The sequence below is a fragment of the Labeo rohita genome, chromosome 15 (genome assembly GCF_022985175.1).
Source record: "Labeo rohita strain BAU-BD-2019 chromosome 15, IGBB_LRoh.1.0, whole genome shotgun sequence".
Classification (NCBI taxonomy): domain Eukaryota; kingdom Metazoa; phylum Chordata; class Actinopteri; order Cypriniformes; family Cyprinidae; genus Labeo; species Labeo rohita.
Genome location: NC_066883.1, coordinates 20297576 through 20320559, shown reverse-complemented (window position 1 = coordinate 20320559; position 22984 = coordinate 20297576). Strand labels below are relative to the sequence as shown.

Below are 22984 nucleotides of genomic sequence, written 5' to 3'. Positions count from 1 at the left end.
TAAACATCAAATATATTAATTGTCTGTCTGTTGGGACATATGCTACATTTTCACTGTCAGTGTTGACAGACAAATTGCTTGTTATTGCTGGAAACTTACGGTATTTCACCTGCTTGCAACACTGGAAACATGATAGCGTCAAACAGGTCTGCCATTGGTCAAAAAACAAACAGCCCTGCCCTAAACTCTCGCCATTGGTTGAGCCATGTTGCTGTGTCAGGCTTCTCAAACAAAAAAAAGCAGTTACAGCAGCAGAGTGTTTATACTTTCTGGGGGAAAAAACAATCTATAAATAAGTTGGCTTGAGAAACTTGCTAATCATTATTACAACATGCTAGTTACATGTTAATCATGTTAGTAACATGCAAACAATTATCTATCTATCTACCTGAGACTGTATTGCCTTCAAAAAATTCAATTTTTAACCTTTTAAAACTACTTTAAACTTCAAACTATTTCAGACTGAAAACCATCAAACTTAAAACTTTTTAAAAATGTTTACACTTTTCAAACTTTCTGGTCCGGCTTTCTCATGCCAACTTAAAGCTTGTCTTGATAAACTTTTTTGTCTAGTTAACTTTTAATGCAGCTTGTCTGTGCACATTAATCTGGGTTGTGTTGCTAAACTTTTTAAAGATTAATTTCCATATCATTTTTATTTGAATAATAACACACTTAAGCTTTAATGTAAAGATAGTACAAATGCATTTGATATCCATTCTGCTATGCTAAAACAAAAATTACACTTTTTATGCATTCAAGTTACATTTGCAAGAGAAATGTTTAAGAAATGGACTGCCTTTAAGCTCTTTAACATCTCATTGCAAAATTGTACATATTTGCATGGCAGGAAGTGATCTTTAATCTTTACAATAAGTGCTGCATTATGCCACTGTGCATTTTGACCTGTTAAAAGTGATAGCCAATGCCCTGAGAAAGCCTTTTTAAAGGCTTAGTAAACATCACCGCAAATGTTCATTATTCTGTGCGTCTCCTCTGTCCACCTGCAAACAAAAACTCTGCCACATCCCATATCTTATTTGCATAACTTAAACCTGGATGTCACAGATCAGATCTGTTTAAAAAATGTTCTCAGTTGTGTGCTTCCAGTGCAGGTAACATTTCAGTCTCTTGTGGACAGACCCTGCAGATAAGGTCATTCTTGCTGTAGGGTCTCTCTCCAGCTGAAGCTGTGGTTGGGCCCATGAGTTAAAGGAAGAATTGGTGGGTCCACTAGCTGCCAGACTCCCGAGTCCCCCTGCTCCTCACAGGCACAAAGACCCAGGTATGGAATCTGGACGGAAAGATAAAGCTCCCCATAAAGCATCATGTTTAAGTACAAACATCAAATTTGTAAAGTAAAAAGGATCAAACTAACCTTTCGGACTACTTGCACAAAATCTTTAGGATTCTGAGGGGAAAGGCCCTGCATCTGCCGAGTGCAGGCCTCCAGAGTCGAAGCATGTCCAACAAACAAAATATTTTTTCCTGATGTAAAACGAAGGAGGGTATTAGTAAAGATCTTTAAGGGTCAAATAGTAAAAGCAATATTTTTAATCACTCACCCTTATTTTTGCAGTATGCCAAAATGTCTTTGGTCACCTGGTGGCTGCGACTAATGTATGTGTCATACGCCTCCGAGACTGTTAATTTGCTAATGGGGATGTGAGGTCTGCAGAAAGGCAACTGTCAATCAGGACAGAATTTGAAATGTAAATAGCTCCTGCACTGTATATAATCACTACATCCGTTACCTGTATGTTGTGTCTACATTAAGGTTGGCCGCAGCAAGATCTGTAGGGGGTATCCAAGCAGGCAAAGATGTTCCTGACACCCATTTAGTCCACTCAAAAAGACCAGGCTCTATTCGAATGCTTATTCTGCCATCTTGCTGCATTCCTAGAAAAGGATCAGAAAGCATTTAAAGGGATAGTTCACCCAGAAATGAAAAATCACCATCATTTCATTCCAAAGCCGTAAGATGTTTGTTTATCTTCGGAACACAAATTAAGATATTTTTTTATTAATTCTGAGCATGTTCGACACTGCATAGACAGCAACACAACTACCATGTTCAAGGCCCAGAAAGGTAGTAAGGACATTCTTAAAATAGTCCATGTGACATCGGTGGTTCAACCTTATAAAGCTACAAGAATACTTTTTGTACACAAAGAAAACAAAAATAACGACTTTATTCAACAATTTCTTCTCTTCCGTGTCAGTTTTTGATGCACATTCACAAGAGTACCTTAACGCATCAGAAAAACTCTCAGAAAGCCTTTGAATTTCGTCAAAAATATCCGAAGATTCCCAAGTTCCGAAGATTGTGTTCCAAAGGTCTTACGGGTTTGTAATGACATGAAGGTGAGTAATTAATGACAAATTTTTCATTTCTTGGATGAACTATCCCTTTAAATAAAACAATTTTAATGAAAAGTAGACTAATATAGTGAACATGTCAATAAATATGTAAAAAAAAAACTGTCCCATTTCTGAAGTAACATGAAACTTTCTGGAAAATTCTAGTATAATACAAGCATTGTACTGGCAGAATTATACTGTTAATCTACTGTTAATCAGAAAACGTATAACTTATAGAAATAAATATTTTCCAGGTCATATTTTACAAACAAACTACTGTTCAAAAGTTTGGGGTTGGTAATATTTTGTAACGTTTTTTAAAAAAGTCTCTTATGCTCACCAAGGCTGCATTTATTTGAAACAGCAATACTGCGAAATATTATCACAATTTAGTAATTATTTACCATGTAATCTAGCGTTCTGTTTTAATATAGGCAGCAGCTATATGCTGTATGTAAATAGCGATAGAGGCTATTTACACTAAGTGAAGCATATCCTTTTAACGAAAGATACTATTACAATAAGTGCAAATAGCTATAGTTTATATATACACTATGGTAAAATAGCAGGATTTTCTGTGATTTATAATACCTATTGCAAATAGAGGCAATTATCTGCACCTCAGTATTGTAGTACATTATAAAACAGAATGCAATAATAACATATTGATTGTAAATAAAGTTTTCATTCAAATTATTAAATAGATGCTGTCTCATTTGGACAACAAGCCCTCCATACACCTACCCTAACTCTAACTGATACTTTATTTTCAACTTTTCAATTATTTTCTAAATTTTTATCGAAATTAAACGCCTTTCTGATATCATCTGAGATTTGAAAATGGAGAAAAAAGTACCCACTGCACCCCTGGAGCTGTTGTTTAACAGGTGTCTTTTGTAGTGCCGACCTGCCCAATCACACGTTCATGGGTGGAGTTAGCGTAAGTAGCCTCTGCCAACAAGACGGGCTGTTTGCACTTAGTGTAAATAGATACTCAATTTAAAAAATATATATTTTAAAATGTAATTTATTCCTGCGATGGTAAATTTTTTGAATTTTCAGCAACCATTACTCCAGTCTTCCGTGTCACACGATCCTTCAGAAATCATGCTAATATGCTGATTTGCTGCTCAGTTAAAATTTCTTACAATTACCAATGTTATTTTGAAAACACTTGTGCTGCTTACCATGATACATTTTTTTCAGGATTTTTTGATGACAAAAATATATAACACTTATTTACAGTCACTTTTGGTCAATTTGATGCATCCTTGCTGTATAGAAGTATTCTTTCTTTTTTTTTTTTTTTTTCAAAAATCTTGCCAACTTTTCACAGTATAAATCGGGTCTTTGTACATGAAAGCATATAGCTAAGAAGGGAGTTTCTATAGCATCTAAAATATTTAAAACGCCTAGTCTAAAAGACATTTACATGATCCTATTGGAATTTTCCTGTAGACATGCAGACCACTTCTGCCAACAGATTCCTGACTACAGTACATACCTCTGAGGATTTCATGAGCTGTCTGGACACATCGGAGGCTGGGAGAGCAATACACGAAATCAATAGTGGTATTACTTTCCAGCAGAGCCTCACCTGAAAATCAGATGGATCACATAAAAACAGCATGATAGACAATTCACTTGGTGAATTTATGTGAACGTCATAACACTGCGCAGACATACCCACTATCTTAGCCTGTGTAACTCCAACCACTGTGATAGGAGTGTCCATTTCATAGTCCCTGTGTGCTCCACCCCAGGCAGGTAGTGCAGCAGGCATATTCAGGTTACTCCTCACGTACCTGCCTACAGAAAGACAAAGTGAGCTTGCAGACCAGCTGTACCATGTGAGTGAGGCACCATGACCCATCTGTTCAACTTACCTTTAGAGTCGGAACACTGTGAGAGCCAGTGTTTCCCAAACACAACATCCATTCTCTCTCCATGCCGACATACAAACAGGGTTCTTTTAGGGGTCCGAGACTGGATGTTGGAGCGAAGCACCTATCATCGACAACAAAAAGCTGCTTTAATAGATAATTCAAATCATTAGTAAATGCACAAACCCAAAGTTTATTTTTTAATCAAAAAGTTGGAAATATTACTTTAATTGCTATAATGTATAGTTAATAGGCACCTGCATAGGTTGGCAAATGACACTCAAGATGGCAGACTCTCCCAGCTTTGAGTTTTCAAAGCATCGAATATTGAGCAGCCCATCCAATGATTTGCTCTCCTTGCCACCCTTTTCCGAAGGGGAAGTACAAAAGAAGGAGTGCGACCTGTTTAAGGAGCGCAGAGATAAATGCACTGCAAATGTTTGTACACTTAACATTTAAGCTATTTAACATTCATTCAAACTGTGAGAATGAGATTAAAACGATAAAGGATTTTTAGATTTTCTGGCAATGTATGTGGTGTTAGCCACAGTGCTAAGATGTTGCTAATTTGTTCTGATCGTTTTTTAAAAATGTTTTTAGTTTAAATTATGAAGTTTGTTTAAATGCTTAAAGGATTAGTTGACTTCCAGAACAAAAATGTACAGATAATGTACTAGTTTGAACTTCCAAAATGCATTTTAAATGGAGCTTCAAAGGGCTCTAAAGGATCCCAGCCAAGGAAGAAGGGTCTTATCTAGTGAAATGATCAGTTACTTTCTAAAAAAATTACAATTTATATACTTTTTAACCTCAAATGCTCACCTTGTCTACACTGTAAAAAACAATTTGTTGAGTCAACTTAAAATAATTTGTAACCTGGCTGCCTTATAATTTTAAGTTCAGTCAACTCAAAAAAAAGTTTATTCAACTTGAAATGTTAAATTATACTAAGTGACAACTTAGATATTTGAGTTGAATCAACTTTAAATTTTAAGGCAGCTGGGTTACTTACCCATCTGTTAAGTTTAGCAAACACAAATATCTAAGTTGTTACTTAGTACAACTTAACATTTCAAGTTGACTAAACTTATTTTAGTTGACTCAACTTAAAATTTTAAGGCAGCAGGGTAACAAATTATTTTAAGCTGACTCAACAAATTGTGTTTTTTATTTTTTTACAGTGTAGCTCTGCGATGTGCATGAATACTCTGTGTAACCCAGGTAAATTATCTGTAAATTTTATATACTATTTAATATATACTGTTACCGTAAAATAATATTACTCATATTGTGATAAAATATTATGATCAAATTGCTCACCCCAATTCCCTACTATATAATAGGCCAAAAAAAGTATGTTTAAAAATTGTATCTCTGAACTGATAGTATTTATAGAACAGTAGGCGAAAAGTTCCTGGATGATTGAGTAGTTCTGGCGAGATGAACACTTTACTATCCCATGAGGCCACAGGAAAAGATATGTAAATATCAGTGATGCAAGTGGCGCTGATTGGTCACATGACAGTGACAAAATACCAAATGTAGCAGATCTGGATTAAATTCATACTACACACCTTCATGAAGTAATTACTTATTCAAAAGAAGTACATACTCAAAGAGTAGATTTCAGATGTAGCCGATGCGTACATTTTAGATTAACCTTCCCTGAGAACTGTCAAACTTACACAGCACATAATTAAGAGAACCTACCCATGGAAGACCCACGTGTCGCACTCATCAGCGGGGCTCACATAGTTCTCCGGCAGCAGTCCAGAGACGCCTGTACCCAGAGACGTGCCGTACACCCAGCCCTCACTAGTACTCATTTGCTCCACTGTGGATGAGAAGATAAAGTCTCCTGGCACCAGTTCCAGCTCATCGTCGTTCTGAGGAGTGTAGGGGTACATCACTCGCAACGTCTGACGATGAAACAGAGGTAAGTCTGCGTTAAAGTGCATTTCTGTGAACTAGCTAGAAAAAAAAAATACTCCAACAGTAGGTTTTAAACACGTAGGGCCTAATTATGCCTCACCTCATGATTCGCAAATCGTATGTCCCGTGAGAAGAGGGCAGCCAGCCAATCACAACCCAGCTTGACCTCAATGCCTCTTGCCAACTTTTCCAAGGTCGAATAATGATTGGGTGGGAAGTGATAGGCTAAAGTCAAATGAAGCTGCTTTTTATGGGGTTCCACATGAACATCTATAAAATAAATAAAGAGTTATGTGCATTTTTATGAATTTATTCTCTATTCAGATACACAGCATTCTGATCAATGAATCAGTATCAGTTCATTTCATTTGAACACAGTTTTAAACAGATAAAACATCCAGAATTTTTAATTTACTATTTATTTTTGAAAAATGTAGATTTAAAGTCGTAGTTCACTAAAAATAAAATTTTTGTCACCATTTACTCACCCTCATGTCAACATATTTGCTGCTCTCATTCATACACTGAGTTCTGGGGTTGTCAAAGTAAAAAAAAAGGACAAATAAGCAACATAAAAAAAAAAAAAAAAAACTATTTTGTGCACTATATGTGTTTTCTGCAGCCTTATAATAGCTTTTGCGTGAGAACAGTGTTATTTTAGTATTTATATACTATTATAATATTCATATTTTGAATAAGCTTTTAATTTTTATATTTTCAGTTTTTATTTTAATTTCATTAAGGGTCAGTTTTAGTCATTTCGCTATGTGCTTTTGCCATTTTTATTCTTTTTTTAATATTTCTGTGTAACTTTATTTCTGTTGTAGTTTCAGCAATTTTACAACAAACGTGTCATTTGCAAAGGCAACATTTTTAATTTCTACTTAAGCTTTATTTTTTAAGTTTGTTGTACATCTAAAATGTATATATATATATATATATATATATTTATTTCAATTAATTATTTTTCAAAGTTTTTGTTTAACAGAGAACAAAATTCATGTCATTACTTGACGATAATTTAAAGTGATAGTTTTCTTTGTGCGCAAAAAGTATTCTCATAGCTTCATAAAATTACAGTTCAATCACTGATGTCATATGGAAAATTTTAATGATGTCCTTGCTACCTTTCTGGGCCTTGGACATGGTAGTTGCATTGCTGTCTATTCAGGGTCAGAAAGCTCTCAGATTTAATTAAAAATATCTTAAATAGTGTTCTGAAGATGAACGAATGTCTTACAGGTTTAAAACAACATAAGGGTGAGAAATTAATGACAGAATTTTCATTTTTGGATGAACTATCTCTTTGGGTTTTGTAAATACCCCGCTTTCATTATATTAAAGCAGCTCGGACATTCTGCTAAATTTCTTCATCTGTGTTCCAAATAAGAAAGAAATAAAGTCATACGGGTTTGGAATGACTTGAGTATGAGTAATGAGCTGATTAGAAAAGAAAACGTGAGCGCTATGCAGGCACCATCTGTAACAAATGCTCTGATCACGCCTCCCCACCAGCTTTAGCTGCAGCCTCCACCGCAAAGTCGGCCGCAAACTTCTTCAGCGACTCAGCCACCTGCTCCTCCACGAAGAGGCCTATGAAGTTGGCGGAGGTGTAGAGCTCCAGGGGCAGAGGGCTGGGGAAGCGTCCTCTCCACTGATTCACTGCAGACTGCAGAGCTTCACACAGAGCCACTAGTTTATTGTCTGGACACTACAAATACATAAAACGAAGAAATGTAAAATTCGGCAACATAAGAAAAAGCCATCAAGATAAAAACAGAAACTGTGACTCACCATGAAGAACTGGCAGAGTGTGATGTGTGGGAATATGTTGTGAGCTTTGTTTTTTCCACAAGCCAAGCGAGACTGTTGCCAGAAATGAGAAAGCTGGTTTTGTAAAGGCCCACTAGGGCGCAAATACAGCACATACTCTCGGGGTAAAGAGTCATCCAGGAAAGGGTCATCCAAATGAGAAAAAAGCCTATGGAGACAGGTGCATGCGATCATGAACACTACAGCACAGCTAAACCAGCTAATAAAGCCTGTGTAACTGTCAACAAGAAATTCTGTTTGTTTTATGTATAGAACAACTGGATTGATTCAAATGAACCACTAGAGGGTGGTATAATTCCTCAAAAAAAGGAAAAAGTGCTTAGGAAAGCTCACCAGTCACATGCAAACTGAACACTTCTGCCTCCAGTTGATGCCAGAGCTTTCAGTCTGTAAAGAGAGCATATTTTAGAATTATCAGCAGCTACAAATTGGGATAATTCATTCTGCATCCAAAATCAAAGAATGACACAGGAATACAAAACATTTAGAAAATCTGAATTGTATTTTTGCTATGGGTGCCTTGCTTTACTTAAAAATACAAATAAAAATAAAATATATTAATTAATTAATAAATTTAATTTAATTTATGAATATTATTTTTGTTTTGACAATTACTTCGTTCTTTTTTGGATTTCATTCAGAATTATTACCAGTATTTTTGCACTGTTAAAAAAAAAAAAAAAAAAATTACATTCATAAAACGTTATATATATTATATCATACAATTTACAGTCAAAAGTTTACATACACCTTGCAGAATCCGCTAAATGTTACCCTGTTAAAAAGTTTACATCCCCTTTATTCTTAATACTGTGTTGTTACCTGAATGATCCACAGCTATTTTTTGTTCGTTTGTTTGTTTTGTTTAGTGATAGCTGTTTATGAGTTCCTAGTTTGACCTGAACAGTTAAACTGTCCACTGTTCTTCAGAAAAATCCTTAAAGTACCACAAATCAGTTTTTCAGCATTTTTGTGTATTTAAACCCTTTCCAACAATGACTGTATGATTTTGAGATCAATCTTTTCACACTGAGGACAACTGAGGGACTCATATACAACTATTACAGAAGGTTCAAACGCTCACTGATGATTCAGTAGGAAACACGATGTATTGGGGGGTGAAAACTTTTCGAATTTGAAGATCAGGGTAAATTTCACTTATTTTGTTTTCTGGGAAAAATGTTAGTATCTTCTGTAGCCTCTGAAGGGCAGTATTAAATGAAAAAATATGATATTTAGGCAAAATAAGCAAAATGTACACATCTCCATTCTGTTCAAAAGTTTTCACACCCCGTAATGCATGGTTTTTCCTTCAGGAGCATTAGTGAGTGTTTGAACCTTCTGTACTTCTTCGTGTACTTCTTTAAAGCACTTCAAAAAATTTTGTTTGACATGTATTACAAACTACCTTACTACCTTTCTGGGTTGCTGTCTATGCAGGGTCAGAAAGCTTTCGGAAAATATCTTAATTTGTGTTCTGAAGTTGAACAAAGGTCTTACGGGTTTAAAACGACCTGAGGGTGAGTAATTAATGACAGAATTTTCATTTCTGGGTGGACTATCCCTTTAAGCACACTTAAGTTGCCTTATACTCCAATAATATTACATTATTTGCAAGTACAGTTTTTAAAAAATATATACTTTAAGTACACATTCAATACAATTAAGCACTCATCTTTTTCATATAAATTATATTTTGTTAACTAAAATGCACTGTAGCTAGCTAGTAATTTACTGCAAAGGGTTCATTTCAGTTTATCATTAAATTTAATGTTAAGAAAATGCTTTTTCACTGTGTGGAACCACTGCACACAATTTAAAGTTCGTTTAAAGTGTGCATATGATGAGACCATGATTGAATTCTATGAGCAGTTGGGCAAAGTGCACCAATATTTTCCGGTGGACTCTGTGTCATTTTTTGAACCTAATAGACTTTGCACTCACACTATGACTCTATGAGGTATGTGACAGTGGAAAACTTGAGATGAGATGACTTTATATTTTTATGATTTCTAACATGTGAGTCAGGGAGAAGCTGGCAAGCTGTGTGAGAGAGGTGATCATCACACTTGTCTTGCACATCAAGTGTCTCACATAAGGCGCAATCACTTTGTGAAGTGAGAATACTGCTTTAAAAAGCAAAACAATTTTTAGGATGTTCAGTTTAGTTCTTCAGTATTTAATGCAGCCTGGGTCATATTTTCTTTGATCCTGCAGCCTCTATTAGTGAGAGATGAATTTATGCCAAATTATTTGGACACAACCTTTAAAATAAGCAACAAAAGATTTGGGTTACATTTCTGTCTTCATTTTCTAAGTTAATATAATGATGCACGAGTTGGACTTTTCAAAGTTGCAAATAAAACAAAAATTACTGGAGTATGTTTTGCGAGAAAATACTATTTCAGTCTTTCTACTTTAAGAGTTTGTTTAATTCAAGATTATTCAATACAGTTGAGGTCAAAAGTTTACATCCCCCTTTCATCACTAAAAATGTTCATTATTTTACCAAAATAAGAGAGATCATACAAAATGCAAGTTATTGTTTATTTAGTACTGACTCGAATAAGATATTTCACATAAAAGATGTTTACATATAGTCCACAAGAAAAAAAGAGAAAATAATAGTTAAATTTATAAAAATGTCCCGGTTCAAAAATTGCATCCCCTTGATTCTTAATACTGTGTTTTTTTGTTTAGTGATAGTGGTTCATAAGTCCCTTGTTTGTCCAGATCCAGATGAAAAAGCCATGCATTAAAGGAGAACTCCACTTTCAGAACAATTTACCAAAAATTGACCCCCTTATCATTCAAGATGTTCATGTCTTTCTGTCTTCAGTCCTGAAGAAATTATGGTTTTTGAGGAAAGCATTTCAGGATTTTTCTCCATATAATGGACTTCATTAGTACCCCGATTTTGAACTTCCAAAATGTAAATGCAGCTTCAAAGGGCTCCCAGCTAAGAAAGAACGGTCTTATCTAACGAAACGATCGGTCTTTTTTTTTTTTGGAAAAAAAAAATTTGTTTACTTTTTAAGCACAAAAGCTCATGTAGCACAGGCTCTGGGATGCATGTTCATGACACCACATACTATTGAATTACTTCGAAAGATCACACAGAATGTAGGTGGAACTACAGACCCAGTGTTTACAAAGCGAACGCGCAAAAACTAAGAAAGTGCAAGTAAGTCGAACGCTGTTTACAAACAAAAAGCTACAACGATGTCGGACGATTCTGAAGTTGTAGGAGAAAATGAGATGGAGTTTTTCGCCATACTCTACCTTTTTGAGCCGGAGTACACAGACGATGAACTCAGACGTGATTCGTAGTGTCGTGGACTTGCATCCCAGAGCCTGTAGTAGTCCATTATATGGAAAAAAAAATTCTGAAATGCTTTCCTCAAAAAACATAATTTCTTCTCGACTGAAGACAGAAAGACATTAATATTTTGGATGACAAGGGAGTGAGTAAATTATTTGTAAATTGTTGTTTTGGAAGTGGTGTTTTCCTTTAAGAGTCAGGGTATATTTTGCCTAAATATCATATTTTTTTCATTTAGTACTGCCATTCAGAGGCTACAGAAGATACTTGCATGTTTCCCAGAAGACAAAATAAGTTCAATTTGATCTTCAAATTCAAAAACTTTTCACCCCCCCTCATCAGTGAGTGTTTGAACCTTCTGTAATAGTTGCATATAAGTCCTTCAGTTGTCCTCAGTGTGAAAAGATGAATCTCAAAATCATACAGTCATTGTTGGAAAGGGTTCAAATACACAAAAATGCTGGAAAAGCAAAGAATTTGTGGTACCCGAAGGATTTTTCTGAAGAACAGCGGGCAGGTTAACCGTAGGACTTATAAACAACTATCACTAAACAAAAAATCATTCAGGTAACAACAAAGTAATCAAGGGGGATGTAAACTTTGGAACCGGGTCATTTATATAAATTGAATTTATGTGAAATATCTTATTCAGGTCAGTACTAAATAAACAATAACATGCATTTTGTACCTCTTCTTTTGATAAAATAATGAACATTTTTAACGATTCTGAAAAGAGGATATAAACTTTTGACCACAACTGTATATACTTGCCATTTCTTTGTAATTAAGTGTGAAATTTATTAGCAATTTCTGAGTGAAAACTGTTTCTTCACCAATTTTTTTTTTTTTAATTTTACACTAACAAATCTGTGACCTAGCAGTTCAGCTACACAGTGACACCAGAACAAGGGTTCTTTTTTATTTGCTTTTATTTTCTCCTTAAATGCTGGAATGGACTTAATAAACCAGGATGTCTCAAGCAGCTGACATTTAAATTGACATTTTTACTTTTAAACAGTATTGCAGTGTGCATACTTGCAATATTTTCCTCTAAAAACAAAAAACAAATATGCATTTTAAATCAAGATAAAAAAAAAAAAAAAAAAAAAAACTGAATAACCGCCCACACACACCACACTTGCAACGTGTCACGTCTTAAGATGCTTTTTTATGTCAAAAGACTTAATAAACTTTTAAAACATTTGTACTTTTAAACAATGCTGCGATATACTGCAACACATATGCATATATGCATACAAAAAATCATTTGTATAATAAATATTTTGTTCTTGTCTTAATTTAATAGCCTCATGAATTATAAGATAACGTGTAAACTGTAAGACGTTCAGTCATGAAAAATTACGTATCATTAAGTATGATAAAGAATACCATACTTATATGATAATATGCCATTTTCAGAACACCTGGAACTTCATATAATTAGGAGAAGAGGCAACAAATTAAACAACATCTCTGTGACCAAATAACTGTCCAACTGAACAAAAATACATTGTCAGGTAGTTTCTGTTCTGAAAGCTCAAACGAATGAGACAGTAACTGTGGTTACATAGGATCGTAGAGTATATTAATGTTTCAGCCTGTGTGAACAGGTCATCATAAGACCTCACTTAGCCTTTCTGCAACTATTACCACTGAAGCGAAACCTCAGGGTATACCAGGACTTCCCCTGAGCTCTGCTCTGCAGCTACTTCAAACAGGAAATAGTTCACCAAAGGCCACGGCCACTCTGTTTGCTGTGAACCTAATCTCTTAGAATAAAGAACTGTTAACATTGGAGCATTGTAACATTGTAGAAAGCAGAAGCAAGGATTGCGTTCACCAGATGTGACGACATAGTAAGAAAGGCAAATGAGTTTAAAAAGCAGACGACTTAAACAAGACAAAGCACAACCCAGCAAACTAATTTTGTCTTTGTTTCAAAGTACGGTGGTCTCGCACAATTCTAGAAAATAAAATTTGTGATAAGTTTTTGCAATATTATTTGTCTATTGAAGGATTTATTAGATTTATTATTGTTTATGGAGTATGAAAGCACATTAAAAATAAAATGTGACCCTGGACCACAGAACCTTACGTCACATGGGTATATTTGTAGATCATGTTCCGTGAAGATATTTTGTAAATTTCCTACCGTAAATATATATAAACTTAATTGTTGATTAGTATTTTCTCAATATTTTGATTTATTGCACCCTCAGACTCCAGATTTTCTAATAGTTGTATCTTGACCAAATATTATCTTATATTATTCTAACAAACCATACATCAATGGAAAGCTTATTTATTCAGCTAAGGGTCATTCAGAATTTCTGAATGACCCTTATGAATGGTTTTGTGGCTGAGGGTCACAAATGCGTCGTTATTATATTATTATTAATTACTGAGGATTAATTAACAGCAGTCAATATGTGGCATCTGAACATAAATAAATGACCAGATATTAAAAAGCAAACAAAAAACAGATGCTCTAAGAAAGATGTTATGAAAATACAATCAAACAATGAAAATTTCTAATATTGCTAATATTGCTCAACAACATGCAAATTATTAACATGACATATGATGAATGAGATTTAAAAAAAAAAAAAAAAAAAAAAAAAAAAATATATATATATATATATTAGTATTGTGGCACATTTTCAGGTTAATTTGTGCCAAAATATCAGAGTTTGATTGGGCTCATGGTCTCTCACACAAAACACACACACACACACACACACACACACACACAGAGAGAAAAACGTTTTGTACTTCTTAATTTGTTTATTTTTGCTATTTTAAATATAATATTATTTTTGCTTTTTTTAAATAATATAATATAATATAATATAAAAGACTGATATGATATGGTTAGATGCATGCTATATTGTTTTATATCGTTTTATCAGAAGACACTTGTCCTTTTTCATGGTAAAAGCAACCCAGATTAAGTCATCTGTTACTACTGTCTAATTCTAAATACAGAAAAAAATGTCTTGTAAAATGACTAGCATACTTTTTCATGCACAGTAAGTGCACTGCATGCACCATAAAAAGGAGACCAGAGAGCTTTATGAGTTAACGAGGGGATAACAAAACAAATTTGTTCTTATTTCATTTAATGTAAAAAGCTCTTGACAACATAAATTAATAACATGCATACCAAGCGTGACATTGAAAACATCCACCCATTAAAGTTTAAAGTAGGTCATAATGCTTGAAGTATTTTTTTTCCTTACAAAAAACTAATATGCATTTTTAATCAAGATAAAAAAATAAAAAAAACACTGAATAGCCGCCCACACAAGCCACACTCACAACCTGTCATGTCTTTAGATGCCTTTTTTATGCCTTACAAGCTATTTCCAGTTTGGCCTGTATTACTCATGTACAATTTGAAAATGAAGCTGCGATGGGGTGATTCTTAATAAGTTCCAGTGACACATAAAATAATCAATCAATTATGACTGAACATGGAAAGCTGTGATCAGCAAGTCTTCCACCTATATTTGGCATAATGAATTTAGACATTTACATTCACATGCGTACAGAGCAAAAATGTTGACGTAAAATGGAGAAGAGTGGAAAATTTAGTTTTTATATTTGTAAAAGCATTTCATAATAACTATGAATCATTTGGCCAAAGTACTACTGCTTTTCTGTCACAGCTTACTAACAAGAGCAACATCTTTGTGTTGTATTTGTGATGACATACAAATGTGACCCTGGACCACAAAACCAGTTTTAAGTAGCAGGGGTATATTTGTTGCAAAAGCCAAAAATACATTGTATGGGTCAAAATTATTGTTTGTTTAATGCCAAAAATCATTAGGATAGTAAAGATCATGTTCCATGAAGATATTTTTTACATTTCCTACCATAAATATATCAAAACTTAACTTTTGATTAGTAATATGCATTGCTAAGAACTTCATTTGGACAAGTTTAAAGGTGATTTTCTGAATATTTTGATTTTTTCCACCCTCAGATTCCAGATTTTCAAACAGTTGTGTCTCGAGCCAATTATTGTCCTATCCTAACAAACCATACATCAATGGAAAGCTTATTTATTCAGCTTTCAGATGATGTATAAATCTCAGTTTTAAAAAAATGGACCCTTATGACTGATTTTGTGGGTCCAGGGTCACAAATGATCCAAAAGAGATAATATGTTGTGGATTCTCATACCACGACTTGCAACAGCAACCAGCAGCTTGCAAGTTCTACTGTCTTAACACAATTAAAATTAGTTCATCTTATCATTCCGGTTTATTCAGTTCCATTTTTGTCTGTATGTAATGATGCATATAACCGCTTTCTATAAATCACTCAAGATAATCTCCACAAAGTGTCTTTTTATAATCGTCCAGCTGACCAAACATGCACAAACACACCTTTAACTCGGCTCTTTGGGGAAATCCCACAGCTCAGACCTCTGCATCCCTAAGTTTCCTGTTTACAGACCTTCCGTTTAGCCTGATTTCTTGCCAAGACACTCAAGAGAGTCACTGCAATCCAAAACAACACTTTCAACAACTAGTTTTACAGACAGATGATCCAGTATCTGCAGTGTTTTTTAAAAGTTTACTACTGCTGTATTGGACTTTTACACTCAACTCATGGAAATTGATTAAAAATTGAATTCCAATTTTCTGATAATTTATGTCATCCAAGATGTACATGTCTTTCTTTCTTCAGTCGAAAGAAGATTTTTGAGGAAAACATTCCACGAATTTTCTCCATATAGTGGACTTCAATGGGGATCAACGGGTTTAAGGTCTAAACTGCAGTTTCAATGCAGCTTTAAAGTGATGTAGGAGGAGGTACACTGTAAAAAAATAAAAAACACAATTTGTTGAGTCAGCTTAAAATAATTTGTTAATAATTTGCTGCCTTAAAATTTTAAGTTCAGTCAACTAAAAAAAAGTTTAGTCAACTTGAAATGTTAAGTTGTACTAAGTAATGTTTGTGTTTGCTAAACTTAACAGATGGGTAAGTAACCCAGCTGCCTTAAAATTTTAAGTTGATTCAACTCAAATATCTAAGTTGTCACTTAGTATAATTTAACAATTTAAGTTGATTAAACTTTTTTTGAGTTGACTGAACTTAAAATTAAGGCAGCCAGGTTACAAATTATTTTAAGTTGACTCAACGAATTGTTTTTTACAGTGTACCAGCCCAGTGTTTACGAAGCGACCGTGCAAAGAAAGTCAAAAAAACCTTTACAAAAAAACCACGACAACGATGGAGGGCGATTTTGAAGTTGGAGGAGAAAATGAGATTGAGTTTTTCATCCTACCCTACCTTTTTGAACTGGAGTACACAGACGAAGAACTAACCACGCGTGACCTTTTCAACGTGATTAATTCGTCAAGTCGTGGAAGCCATCACAGAGCTAGGGCAAGATGAGCATTTGTGGTTCAAAAAGTATATAAATTTGTATTTTTTAATAAGACAGATCATTTTGCTAGATAAGACCCTTATTTCTCAGTTAGGATCATGTAAAGTCATTTTAAGCTGCACTGAAACTCCAGCTTGGACCTTCAAACCATTGGCCACCATTAAAGTCCACTATATGGAGAAAAATCCTGGAATGTTTTCCTCAAAAACCTTCATTTCTTTTCGACTGAAGAAAGAATGACAAGAACATCTTGGATGACATTGGGGTGAGTAAATTATCAAGAATTTTTTTATTTTGGATGTAAACTAATCTTTTAAAGTTATCAAGGACACCGTAAACATTTAAAAAAGTTTGGGATCAGTCAATTAAAAAAAAAAAAGAAGAAGAATTTTATTCAGCAAGAATGCATGACAATCAAAAGTCAAAGACGTTTATAATGTTTCAAAATATTTGTATTTAAAATAAATGGAATAAATTACATTTTAAAACATGTTAAAATATGAAATATTACTGTTTTTACTGTATTTTTGATCAAACAGCCGAAAGAGATAATGTAAAAATTTTACCAACCCCAAACGTTTGAATGGTAATGTATATTCTGTTTTTCCAAAATGATAACCAACATAGCAAAAGGTGGAAATGTATCCTTGTGCGTCTTCCAGAGCTTGAGTGTGAGCAGGAGGGTGGAAGGACACCCGGATTTGGACACACGGCTCTCATTCTGGCAACCGCACAACCGCCACAGATGGCGGACTCACAAATGAGAGAACACACACTGATACAGGCCCCTTATAAACAGTGGAGGAGTGGAAGAGTAGGCTGACTTTATAACAACTGCCTTTGTGGATCCCACTCTTGTGCCTGTGTCTGTTTTTTCAGCGGTGAAGGAGAGGTTCGCTCTCTACTGATGCTTGCGTGCTGGCCTACATCTGTTTCCTTTATCCCAGCAGCCACCGAGGGAGCTGAGCCAAAGAGGAAGAAGAAAAAGATACGATTGATCTCACTGACGCCCGGCAAGAGCAACAAACAGACGCTATCCCACAAGCCCCAAGGCTCGCAAGTACCAGCTGCCAACCCTGCCACACGGGGGCCGACGGAGGGAAGAGCGCACAGCTGTCCGTCCCAAAAATATGGCTAGCCAACACCTGCAGGCCTGTCGGCAAATGCGGCCAACTGTGTGGCCAAACTGACAGCCCACTTGTTTCCACAAGAACATCACATCAGAGCCATGAAATGCATCCTCTGCGAGGGACATAATGTGGCCTTTTAATACGGAAGATGATCAGGATCTGTGTATTTAAACACTGGGAGGTCATGGTCGTTATCTCATCTCCTGCGTTGCGTGTCATATTTCAGGAAGGAAGTTGATGACATTTACACAGCGTGACCGACCCTGAGACACTACCACAGTGATGTAGCGTTATTATATGCGCAGACTGACTAGTGGTAAATGCTAGCTTATTTCAAGACAGTAAGAGTGATATATGGATGAGCAACAGAATAACAAGAATGACTGGTTACTGAAGTCATACTTAACGGTTCACCCAAGAATTAACGTTCTGTCTGTGAACACATGTACTGTGAACACAGAGGAAATTTTAAGAATATCTATTCATTTTTAATGCAGTGAATGTAAGAGAGGCCTAGAGCTGTCAATCTCCACAATGACAAAATTCACCATTAAAATATCATAAAAGTGGTTTAAATGACTCACACACTACAAATTATTCATTGACATCCTTAACTTGAACCACCATGAGTAATTGGGAGAGTTGCTGTTCAATCTGTGAATCAAATCTTTTCAAATAATCTGTTTAAGCAGTTCACAAAAACTAGTCTGAATCATTCTAGTGATCAGTGATTCTTTAGACTGATGGACCAACCTATGGACCAATTTTACTGATCAGAATGATTCTACTGATCAAAGTGATACTAATTTGAATGATTATGATTGAAACAATTACTGATTGGAATCATAAAGATTTGAATGATCAAAGTGGTAGTACTGATCAGACTGATTCTAATAAACAGAATGATACTATACTCATGAGAATGATTCTATTGATCAGTTAATAATGACTTACATTTCAATATATTCCTCACACAAAGTCATATTTACTATTTTTTAGTCATTTTGGAGCTTGACATTTCCAGTCCTTTTTGAATTTCATCAAAAAATTCTAAAACATTTTTTCACTTAGGTGGCCTTAATGACTATGTACTTACATTTAAATAAAATTTTATACAATGTACTTATTGTGCACATATATTTTTATAACATTATATATTCATTGTTTTTATTTAGCATTTATAGTTTTAAAACACCTGCATTTAATTACATCTGTAAACAATTTCTGTAATTACACTGGGTTACACTGTGTTGTCCCATCTCTTACACCATAACCCACCCTTAAACCTACTCATACCACCAAAACTGTCCCTAACCTTACCCGTATCCACCACAATAGCAGCAAAAGGGTTTTGCAATACAGCACAAACGCAATAGGTACATTGTACTTATTTTTTAATGTAAGCACACTACCAGTCAAAAGTTTTTGAACAGTAAGATTTTTAATGTTTTTTTTTTTTTTTTTTTTTTTTTTTTTTAAGTCGTCTCTTCTGCTCACCATGTCTGCATTTATTTGATCCAAAGTACAGTAAAAACTTTTGTAACATTATAAATGGGACCCCGGACCACAAAACCAAAAATACATTGTATGGGTCAAAATGATTCATTTTTCTTTTATGCCAAAAATTATTAGGACATTAAGTAAAGATCATGTTCCATGAAGATATTTTGCAAAATTCCTACTGTAAATATATCAAAACGTAATTTTTGATTAGTAATATGCATTATTAAGAACTTCATTTGGACAACTTTAAAGGCGATTTTCTCAATTTGTTTTATTTTTTTACACCCTCAGATTCCAGATATTAAAATAGCTGTATTTCGGCCAAATATTGTCCTATCCTAACAACCATACATCAGTGGAAAGCTTATTTATTAACACAAACACAAAAACATCACAAATTTCTTTATCATCACTTTGAATCAATATAAAGCATCTTTGTTAAATAAAAGTGTTACTTTCTATAATTTGATCACAGGAATAAATGACATTTAAATTACAAAATATATTCAAATAGACAGCAGTTATTTGAAATAGTAAAACAAAATTCACAATATTACCGATTTTGTTTTTTTTTGGATCAAATAAATGCAGGCTTGGTGAGCAGAAGAGACTTTAAAAAACATTAAAAATCTTACTGTTCAAAAACTTTTGACCGGTAGTGTATGTAGGAGTTAAGGCCACCTACTATAAAGTGGGACAGTTTTCCACTGAAGAAAGTCCTACAGGTTTGGAACAGCATGAGGGTGAACAAAGGATGACAGAATTTTCTGTTTTCATCAGTCTTACCAAAAAATAATTTCCAAATGCAACAGGACCAAACGAGTTAACACCAAGACCACAAAAAGAAAAAAAAAAAAAAAAAGAAAAGAATCATCTTCCCACACAACACTGAGTGCACATCAAATACATGTGCTTTAATTTTGAACAGCTGCATGGTCTTGGGTTTTCTCATTTATGTACCAAAATAAGAATGGAACAAAAAAAACACCTTGTGACTTACAAATTATTCATGCTGTAATGAACACAGATGTTCCTCCTCACATGTTACACAGCATATTTGTTGTTGTATACCAGACAGTTACAACGAATGGCTACTTCTATATTACAAGATGATTCTCAGCCTTTGCACAGTGAGTTTCAGCTTCTTCCCTCCGGGTGGAGGTTTTTAGTCCCAAGGTGTAAAACAAAGCGATGTAAAAACAGCTTTGTTCCCACAGCTTTAACTGTGTTAAGCTGTAGGATGGGGGAGTTTTTGAGCACTTGTATCATGTTATTGTTTTTAAATGTGTTTTGAATATGTTTTTATATGTGGTAAGAATGGTTGTCACTATCAGCGCTGATACCCTTGTGGGCAGTGCGCCCACATACAGCGCTGTTACGCTACGGGCATCCCGAGCTTGAATACCTGCTCGAGGACCTTCTCGATCCCGCCCCCTTCTCTCTCTCACACTTTGCTTCCTGTCAGCTAATGATCTGTCCTATCACAATAAAGGCAAAAAGGCCTAAAAAATAAAAATACCTGCGGGTATGAATAAAGTAACCTAACCTATTTACCATCTTGTTGAACTGAATGGATCAGTATGATAATGGCCGTATCTCTGTCGATTGATATGTGTAGCCCATGCTACAGGGGTCCCAAACTTTGGAATTATTTAGGTGTGTTTTTTTTTTAAATCTTCTATACATAAACATGATTTAACCAGTAATAGTGTAGTAAAATAAAATTACAATCTGCAGATTATAGAAATAGTGAGAATGAACTTGCTCTACTGTCACTTAAAAATACAAAACATAACATAAATGATACAAAGAAGCACTTGTTTGGTGACCCAAAGCAAAAACGTATAGTAGTGAAAAGGATGAAAAATGATCTTACACAATGGGTATAGTATCAAAATTAAAACAGTTAATTTCTAATTCTAATTTCTTTATTTTTGTATGCAACGTAATTATTTAATATATATATATATATATATAAAATGAAGGGGGCCTTAAAACTTCAAATCCAGACAAGTCTAAAAGCTCTTAACTCCAAAAGAGTCTTTCACAGGAAATCAGGGCAGTTCACTGTGGTTATGTGGGTCAATTCATCCATAAAGGAGACAGAGGAAAATTGTTATTAATAACTCCTATGACTAGATGACTGGACTTGACACATGCTAGTTAATACAAAAGCATAAGGGCTTTTACGACATTTATCTTTATTTTTATTGCCTGAGGTCAGACTGTGATAAGATATAAATTTTACAAAAATATCTGACAAATACAATAAAACATGAGTTTTTTCAGATTTATATTGTTTTATTTGCTCTTTCTTTCTTGCTCTATAATTTCGTAATCATAATATGTGACCCTGGACCACAAAACCAGTGTTAAGTAGCACGGGTATACTCGTAGCAATAGCCAAAAATACATCGTATGGGTCAAAATGATCGATTTTTCTTTTATGCCAAAAATCATTAGGATATTAAGTAAAGATCATGTTCCATGAAGATATTTTGTAAATTTCCTACCGTAAATATATCAAAACTTAATTTTTGATTAGTAATATGCATTGCTAAGAACTTCATTTGGCAACTTTAAAGGCGATTTTCTCAATATTTTGATTTTTTGGCACCATCAGATTTCAGATTTTCAAATAGTTGTATCTCAGCCAAATATTGTCCTATCCTTACAAACCATACATCAATGGAAAAACTTACTTATTCAGCTTTCAGATGATTTATAAATCTCAATTTCAAAAAATTGACACTTCTCACATATTAGGTCACATATTAGATTATATATCCCTGTATAATATATAATTCAGAATAGCCAATGACATTCTCAAATGACATTTACACACTGATTTAGATAAAATTCCCTAGTTTACATCGTACTCTCTGTGGGGTTTTTTTTTTTGACACAATTACCAAAAATAGCTTGCAGACTTTCTCTTGTGTGATGCTTAATGAGTCTGCAAGCACATCAGTGACCTGAATGGCAAATATGTCTTGTGTAAACCATATATTAGAAAGCATTTGCAGTGCAGGGTAACCATTGTTTTCAGTTTCGTGACTTTACACCGACTTGAAATTGAAGTAGTTCACCTCAATGACTATTTAATTAGATTCAGTCACGTTTCAATATTTACACAATGAATATTTAAAGAAGAACGCCATTATATATGATTAATATGGCACTTACGCTCTCTGCTGAGGAAATCCCATCGACAGCAGCACGTCCAGATTGGATCCATGTTTGACAGAGACGCAACTGTTCTGTCTCAGTCTGCGCGGAATTATCTTGGAGTAAAGATCCTCCTTTGCTGCCATCCTTCAGTCCCATTAAATGATACTGACGACAGTCGAAGACGACACATCCACATCTGCTTATTTAGCGATTTACACTATGACTACAAGCATAATCGTCCCTCCTCCTGACAGCGGCAGCGTATGTTTGTATACAGTAGTAAAACAGTAGATTAACGAGCTACAGATAATGGTCGTGTTTCAAAAACCTATGGAACTGCCTACCTACTAAACATTTTGGACACCACAAGCGCGTTTCAAGCAAGAACACGGCAGCACATTTGAGCAACGCGCCTGTATGTCCAAAAATGCTGTCTAAGTAGGCAGGT

General features: G+C 34.6%; 1 protein-coding gene across 1 annotated transcript; it reads right to left on the bottom strand.

Annotated features, from left to right (window-relative positions):
• Positions 1-658: 658 nt before the first annotated feature.
• Positions 659-22970, bottom strand: ubash3bb (ubiquitin associated and SH3 domain containing Bb). The gene is made up of 14 exons (XM_051129612.1): positions 22552-22970; positions 8343-8396; positions 7971-8157; positions 7689-7887; positions 6277-6446; positions 5955-6163; positions 4502-4646; positions 4248-4368; positions 4048-4170; positions 3866-3958; positions 1755-1899; positions 1566-1672; positions 1379-1488; positions 659-1294 (listed from the first exon to the last, which is right to left on the bottom strand). The coding sequence occupies exons 1-14, from the start codon at positions 22677-22679 to the stop codon at positions 1157-1159; spliced, it is 1929 nt and encodes a 642-aa protein (XP_050985569.1). The 5' UTR covers positions 22680-22970; the 3' UTR covers positions 659-1156.
• Positions 22971-22984: the final 14 nt, after the last annotated feature.